At 39.4% G+C, this 8,650-nt stretch overlaps 1 protein-coding gene across 1 annotated transcript in view; it reads left to right on the top strand.

Moving 5' to 3' along the window:
• The first annotated feature begins 5,193 nt into the window (after positions 1 to 5,193).
• LOC121506174 (sodium/potassium-transporting ATPase subunit alpha-1) overlaps positions 5,194 to 8,650 on the top strand; it is a 43,154-nt gene continuing 39,697 nt past the window's right edge. The window contains exon 1 of the mRNA XM_041781820.1: positions 5,194 to 5,415. Within this exon, the coding sequence (XP_041637754.1) occupies positions 5,404 to 5,415 (12 nt within the window). The 5' untranslated portion in view covers positions 5,194 to 5,403. The remainder of the gene's footprint in view (positions 5,416 to 8,650) is intronic.

Raw genomic sequence — 8,650 nt, 5'->3', positions numbered from 1 at the left:
AAAACTGGTTAAAGGCATTAAAAACTGCAAAAAGGTAGATACATTGGTGGCTAAAGTATTGAAATTGGGTTTAAAGTACAAAAAAATAGGCAACAAGTGGCAAAAATTGGTTAAAAGAGGTCAAAATGGGTAAATGCGGAAAAATGGGCTATACAGGGCAAAAATGGTCAACAAAGGGCTATAAAATTCTGAGGAAAAAATGGGCAGAAAAATGGTAAAAAGGCAGTATAAAAGTGTCAACACTGGTGAAAAGTGGTGACAACAGGGTACAGAGGCAAAAATGGGCACAACGTGTCATAAAATGGTTGGCTTAAGTAGTCAAATGGGTTAAAAAGTAGCAAAATTGGGGCAATGAGTGTCAGAAATAAGTGGTGAAGAGTTGTTAACTGTGTAAATAAAGGGCAAAAATTGACAAAAACTGATTCAAGGAAAAAAAAAATGGGATAAAGGGGGCAAAAAATTAAGAAAGTCATAAAAGGGTTCAAAAATGGGGAAAAGCGGTTAAAAAGTGGCAGAAATGGTTGTGAAGTGGCAACAGATTGTTACAGAGGCAATAAATGGGCTGAAAGTGGCTACAACTGGTGATTAGAGTAGAGAAAAGGGGTTAAAAATTAGTGTCAAAAATGGGCCAAAGGTGACAAAAATAGTTCAAAGAAACAAAAATGGGAAGAAAGAGGCAGAAATTTGTTAGAAGACACAAAAATGGGTTTAAGAATTTGATTAAGGAAGGGCAAAAAAGAGCCGAAAATGGTAAGTTGGATGAAAAGCAGTTAAAAAGTGTCAAAAAGGGGTTAAAGGTGGCAAACATGAGCAAAAGGTGGCAAGAAATGGTGAAAATTTGTGGCTAAAGTAGGAAAATGGGGTTAAAAGTGGCAAAAATAGGTGAAAATAGGCAAAAATGGGTAAATGGGGATGAAAAGTGGTTAAAGCTGAACAATTTCAACATCAGACCCAAAATAACCCTACACACTTTTCAGCTCCAAAATGAGGTTACTGTTAGCCAGGATTCTATAATCCAACACACATGCATTGATATATCAATAGATCACCACTGGGGACGGCCCATTCTGGACGTGTGCAGACAAAAGGATGGAGGGATGTAGAGAAAGAAAGATAGATGAGAAATAAAGTGAATCAATGCAACAAAAACAAGGTGGAGAAAACAGAAAGTATCGGCTTTTGGAGTGTACATTTTCGAGACACAGAATTCATCATCTTATTAGGATTTTGGAGCATAAATTAACGTGTGTGTCATTTGTCATCGCTGCTTTGTTAATACGCTTTCTGATGAATTGTTGTGCCGATAAAAGCGATTCAGTTGTGATGAATAGAGCACGGAGAAAGAGAGAGAGGGGCGGCAGACAGACACCAACATTATCATGCCTTCATCCTTTGCTCACCAAGCAGGGCCCCATGAACGTGCCTGTTGCTATGGCAACTCATTTTAGAGCCTCTCTCTCTCCTCTCTCTTTTCCCTCCAACATCTAAATAAAATCTCGGCTATTTTTAGAGCAACACAGAGCAACACGCGAGCTACACAGAACGCACATGCATGAAAATATAGCAAAGTGCATGAAAGCTTCACATTTATGCACCTGCTAATGCACATATGCTGCCAGAAATACCCACGATTCCTGTTGTGAGTCCATCTGCGAAAGCCGGAGTTGTCGTCTAAATGCATTTTTTTTTTTGTGCTCAAAAAAGATTAAAACATGTTGGAATTGACTGCTGGGCATTCAAAGTCTTCCTTGCTGAAGCCTGGAGTGAAATCTCCCCGTCGCTGTTTGATTTGTTTCAGATTTATCTTGTCAGTCGCCGCAGAGAGCTCTCCAGGCCAAACTGATAAGCTCTATTAGAATACACTGGGAGCCAGACAGTGATTGACACAGTCCTCCTATCAGGATACAATTGCACTTCAATGGTTTATCCTGCATTTTCCCGCGTTGTCTTCTTATTGAAGCTGTCTCTTAGATGACTATCTTATCTATTACAGCCTGTTGATAGAGCAGATAGGGGTTTTCTTGCCATTTTCCATTAGATTATGTAAAATCTGACACTCAGGTGAGGTTAAAAAGTCCTCCATTTCTGTCCCTGCGTACAACAAGTGGCTGAATGTTTCGGGTTGCAGGCTTAGATCCAGGGATGAAAGACTAAATCTCTCATTTGTGTCGCGGGATGAAAGGGTTTAAGAGCTCCTGGAACAGATGCAAATGGACACACGGGTGCTGCTGCAGGGTTACAGCGCGGCTAAACTTGCATGCGTTGCTGCTATGTGATCATCAATGGGGATATGTGCAAAAAAATCTGCCACTCCCTTTATACTTTCATCTCCATGCAGGGCAGAAAAGGTCATGGATTCTAGAGCTGTTGCAGCCATGTTTGAGTCAAAAAACAACTTATCACATGCTCTACTTTTGTTCATCCATAATGCAGTGTCGGTTATTGTAAGTTTCAGGTTAACCTGCTTGTTTTGCAGCTCTGCATTTAGAGGGACAGGGTTCACAAAGTTGGCTGCCTGCTATCAGCATGCAACAACCTTGTCAAAGCAGCGGGGGAAAGGAGGTGTCTGAGAACCCAGCTGTTAAGCCTCGCTGAGGTGTAGATGAATCAGGAGTGTTTGTGTGCGTCTGTGACTGTGTGCAGCAGAGCGGGGTGAAGGTGGTGTGGGTTTTATTAACACAACAGGAATGGAGTTCAAGTTAAAGGTGATAGTGCAGCACTTTTGGGAAAAATACTTGTTTGGTTTCTTGCATTTCTTGCTTTTTATGTGAAAAAAGTGACAAAAATATTCAATCTGGAGCGCTTATAGCTCAGGGGTGAGGTTGAGCTCTATATATGTAGGTTAAAGTTCCTCAGGCAGGTAGTCAGCTCCTTTCCCAGACATCATTCCCTCTCCAAAATGTCCTTCTCTATCTACTGTCCTACCTTAACAAAGGCAGAATGCCCTAAAATGAATCTGAAATAGGTTAGCATGTTTTATCGAGTTCAGACCATTAAAAGCAGTTAAAGGAATCTTTTACTTTAACATATAAAAGTGTTTTCCTAAATTCAGCTAACATGTCAATTACAAGTTTGAGTTTGTAAAATTGACCTGCTAGCCTTCCCCCCTCTAATTTCCATTGTTGTTCTAAGCTAAGCTAATTGGCTTAGCTTTATATCAAAGTATTTCTTGGCTAAAACAACCTGCCCGACCACAAATGTGTGAGCGTTTGGGAAAATATTTATTTTCTATTCGTTTGTTAATGAATTAAGCAAATACAACATGGCATATCAATAAACTACTACATTTTAGCTAAGCTAGCCACCTATTAAAAATGCTAATTTCGCAGCAAGTTTTACGTCAAAGTATTACTTGACAAAAAACAATGCAATTCTAGAAAATGGTTGAAAGTGGTGGTTTTTTTTATCGTATTTATAAAAAAAGACCCACTAGTTTCCTTTTTTTCAAACCTCTATTTCCCATCGTTGTGCTATAGCTAAGCAAACCTGCTCTTAAAAAGGCCAGTTTCACAGATCACGCTACGTCAAAGATTTAAGTGTCTGAAAGCGATAGCTAAGCTACAGGACTATTGCAAGAATCTTGAGCAAATTTTATTTATGTATCTAGTCAGTATATCCTGCATATATTTCTGTATTAGTCCTACACTTAAACACAGCACAGAGCACTTGATTATAGCAGGTTGGTATTGTCCCAAACTGCACACTGCCATTTTTCTTGTTCAGAAAGTGACGTTACTTTAACCATAGACATTATACACGTAGACGCCTCATTGGCCAGTGGGCCGTACATCAACGCCGCCGCCATCTTGCCAGAGGTATTCCACGTTATATACAAACAACTCATAATGATCACTTAAATGTAAACTTGTGTGTTTTTAATTACAAAACCCTTCATCCCTCATTGACTTACATTGTTTATGGAGCGGTCTTTCCTCTGGTAATATGGCGGACTTGTTGCCGTATAGCGGCAGTGGGCAAGCACAGTCAATGAGGCGTCTACGTATATGATGTTTATGAATTTAACTGCATCTGTTTCTTCTACTTTTTCAACAGCAAGTTAAAAGAAAATGTCGGGTTTTAATAATCAAAATTTGACATTTTTTCACTCACTATTCATTATTCATTAATCAAATGTGCTGCTGTTGCTAATAAATGCTTGGCTGGTTAGGAAATGCTAACGTCAGCTAGCGCACTAGCATGCTATGCAGCTATGTCAGTATGGCGTTCACTGAGATTGTAAATGTCCATTGTTTGACTTTCTATTCTTGGACGGTTTTTAGTGCACCACTTATGCACTCAAAATATGTTGTATTTACTAGAGAAGTATGCAATTTGGGACACACTTAAGTGTGTTTATGAATTATGCTAACACAACAAAACATGCTAATATGAACGAGAGACTCATGATGAAGTTCTGCTAGCTTTTCAACATCTACTTTAATTCAAGCTAAATTTAAGTGTCTTTAAATAATATGCTGACATATCAGGACGTACTCATAAGAGAGGCAAATTTGTGATAATGTCTTGCTAGCTTTATATCTGCTTTGTGTAGCTGTGCCTTAGCTGAGATAACCTGCTGTCTACAGCGCCAAGTTTGTATTGTGTTTAGTATATTTTAGTATTTAGCACGGCACAGAAGTACAAAATTCATGATAATTTCCATCTAGCTTTTTTGTAATCTTTTAGTGCTAAGCTAAGCTAACTAGCAGCCACCAATAGCCCAATTCAAACTTTGGGGTTTAGTGACCCAGAGGAGTGAAAAAGCCTATTCTCAAACTATTTTTTTCTTCTTCTTTTTTTTCTATCCTTCACATTTAACAACGTTACACAGCAGGAGGATAATGCTTTTGGGCTTGTGTATACATAAGTATGAATGTTGTGGAAAATGGCTAATTTTGGGGGGAAAACTTGGTGTATTAATTTAAAATTAATGTCAAATTTACTCAATTTAAATGATATGATATTTATTGATGATGTAACTGTGATATTTGTTTTATATTTGTATTTAATTTCCATCCTATTGTCCATCTATGGTGAATGATGTGAGCCATGTATGTGTGCTGCATGGGCGAAGAAAAAAAAAAACGCCCAGTAATGGAGGACGGCCCGCCCTCATCCGTGGCGTTACCATGGCAAAAGGCGTCGACGTCACAATGGAAGGAACGCTGTCTATAAGTATTGGAGGGTCTGCCGCGGCGGCTTCCGAGCTCGGATGTGCGTTGTGGAGGAGTGACACGTGCTGTAGATAAAAAAAATAAAAAATAAAAAAAAAATAACAAAAAAAAGAACTGTCACATCCTGGAGTTTTATTTTCTTTAAATCTTTTTTATTGTAAATCATTTTTAAGGTGGAATTTTGTTCGTCTACTGTTACTTGAACTGGGAAGTCTACATCTTCGGAACCATGGGAAGAGGAGTGAGTACAAATTTGTCTTTGTTTGACTTCTCGGATGCTTTTTTGGACATATAAAACAGCGAAAAAAGATTGATTTAGAAGTTGACCATTCAAACAAGTGGCTTCAGTGTTGATGTTGTCACGGGAGGAGGTGGAGTGTCACATGTGTGAAGATAAGACTGGTTTATCTCACTAATTCAGTGAAAGTAGTGGCAGGACTTCCGTGTTTTTAACTCCCCTAAAACACAGAAGACCCCGTTTCTTTCCAGTCCTCAAGAACAAGTTTCCAAAGGCTGAAAAAGATGCTTGTAGCGGCTCGGTGTCTGATTACATAACGGGATGTTCTCAAACGCCTGGACTGTCAAAGTTTTCAGGCTAACGGTTTGAGCTTAGACCCGTTTGAAGTGAGGGGACTGGGAATGTCTGAGGGGGGCTATTTCACGGTTTATTTTGGTCAAACTCGAGCCGAAAAATGGCGACAATTTCACTCCTTCTTCATGAGGAATTTCAAGTAGTCCTCTTGTCGCTGTTGCTCTCTAAGAAGACACTCTCGGTGTTGCTGTTTTGCTCACATTTGGCTGTTTTTTGTAATCTTTTATGGCACTTTAGAGAAAGAAACGGTTGTGATAGTGGGGAGGGATGTGTTAGAAAAAGTCCAACCCACTTTATTCTCTGCTAGACTGGAGCTTTGTAACCAGTAACTTCATGTAAAGTCACTTTAACGCCCCTGTTTTGGTGTTTATTTACATCAGAGTGGCTGCTTTAGACGTTAAGCAACGTGCTGTTTTAAAATGCATTGCATTGAAGCGATGCTTCTGCAGGAAAAACAGTGAGAAAGGGAGTTTAATGTGATCTTTGTGCACATGGAAGCGCTTCAATCTTGGTATTCTGGCATAACATGTAAATCTGCAGCAATTGCAGCCGTTATAGTGCAATTACAAGCAATCATATCGCATAAAAAGTTGTTTTTTTGCAGCTCTGCAGGGTGTTTTCTTCAAAATTGTCTGATTTTACTACGAAAAAAATACATATGCTTCCATGCTATTTTTGCCTTATGAAAATGCTTCAGATTTGCATTAATTAACTAATCAAAAGAGGAATTTTCATAAGCATTTCAGCCATTTTTCATGCAGAAATGCTAATAATTTGAGGATCTTTGCTTCTCTTTTTATTAAAATGCATCAAATATGAAGATATTTGTTAGTTTCACTCAATATTTCAATATTATACAAGCAAAATAACATGATTTAGACCATGAAACAGCTGTTTCTTTAATTGCAAATCCTTCTTTTTTGCATGCATTCTGTTGCCATGTCTTTTAAATACAAAGTGCATTGATTATTTCTGTGAAAAACTGCAGTTGCTGACTATTTCAGTCATTTTTATGCACATATGTCACTATTTTGCTGACTTAAATAAAAGAAATAGATTATTTATTTACATTCTTCACATTAAATGCAGGGTTTCACTAATGATGCTTTGTATTTGGTAGTTGCAACCTCAAATGTAGAGAGATCTAGTGTTATTTTACCATGCTGCATGCAAAAAGCATCTGATTTAGACTCTGCAGCCCTTCTGTTGTTTTCCTCCTTATTTGAAGCCACAAACAGCTGTTTTTAATTGCAAACCCTTCTTTTTAGCATCCTCCTGTCTTTTAAATCTGAAGTGCATTGATTTTTTAATGCACGAATGTCACAAATTTGCAATCTTAAGTGAAATTAGTTGATGTTTGCTTTGAAATGTTCATAGTAAATGAAGGATTTGATATTTGAGCCACAAAAGCAGTGAGTTCTGGTGTTATTTTTCCATGTGGCATGCAAAAAGCATCTGATCTAGACCCAGCAGCCCTTCTGTTGTTGTTTTCCTCCTTATTTTTAGCCACAACACAGCTGTTATTTTCCCCAAACTTGACTCGTATGAGATTAAATTAAACCCGGTTGTATGAAATATCAGGAGTCGCCACACCCTGCCATGCTGCGCAGTAGAAGCGCTCATTATGGATGCAGCCTGCGAGGGATGGAAAGGTGGAGGGAGGGAGAGAAAGATGGACAGAGAGAGAGAGAGAGAGAGAGAGAGGGGTGGGGGAGATCTGTGGCGGGAGATGTGAAGCAGAGCATCTCATTCAGTCATTTATGATTCTGAAAATCTTCGCTCTCTCGCCCTCTCTCTCTGCTGCTGCTGTTTATTTTTTCTCCCTCTTCTTCCTCCCATATGTGATGAAAGCCATGCCCTGCCCCCATCCAACCTCCCTTCCACCTCCCTGCTGCGTCTCCCCTTCTTTTCCCTCCCCCCCGTCTTCTTCTCCTCTCCTCTTTTCAATACATTCAGCTCTGGCACAGACAAATAGCTAGACTTGGAAGAAATAAGCGCGACTACAGAGCTTCCCTGGTGGGAGGAAGAGGAGAGAGTGAGAGATAGAGGGGGAGGAAGAGGAGGAGTTGTTTTGTTGTAATGGAGAAGAATCAGGGCAGTGAGACTGAGCACAGGTATGAGACATTACTCCCTCCCACTTTCCAAGCATGTTTTAGATGTGCTACTTAATATGAGATTACCCCTCTGCTGCCCTTTTGATGCTCTCATGTTTGCTCATCACAGCGCAATCAGCGGGAAAAAAGAAAGTGAGCCGAGAGGAGAAGAAAGAGGAGGTGGTGGAGGGGGCGATACTGAGGGGGAGCAGAGAGGCACCAGTTGCCGCATTGCCTCCTCCTGTTCAACAACTTGGCTCCCAGACAAGATATACATTCATGTATTCAGATGCACCCTTTTTTTTGGTGTATTTCTCTTGCTATTCTTGTCAAAATACATGCAAAACACATGCAGTATGTTTTTCAAAAAAGCAGATGATTACAAGTCTATTTTCGCTGATGTGCGGCGATGCAGAGCAGAAACTGGTAGACAGATGTCGAATCCACAGGAGGCTGAAGGTGGGAATCTAGCTAAATATTTTATTACAATACCTGACTCTCTTCTTTTCATTTATTCTTTCAAACAGTCTGGATTTTACTGTCAAAAAATGTCCTCTTTTAAAGAGCACTTACTAGAGATGTAAGAATGCTGACATTTGCACAGTTTTAGGGGAAACAAATGGAGTTTTTTTCTAACATTAAAATGGATTTTCCCACTTCTTTATGACAGGTTGTTGTGCACAATTCACACCTTAACAGAACCGAATAAAAACTCCCAAGGACTGCTGGAATTTTTCACAGTAAAGTTGCAAATTTAAGGCTCTACACCCAAAAGCATATTCAAAACCACT

Source organism: Cheilinus undulatus, linkage group 24, assembly GCF_018320785.1.
Source record: "Cheilinus undulatus linkage group 24, ASM1832078v1, whole genome shotgun sequence".
Lineage (NCBI taxonomy): Eukaryota > Metazoa > Chordata > Actinopteri > Labriformes > Labridae > Cheilinus > Cheilinus undulatus.
The sequence above is the reverse complement of the archived record's forward strand: the minus strand, read 5'-3'. Positions and strand labels throughout refer to the sequence as shown.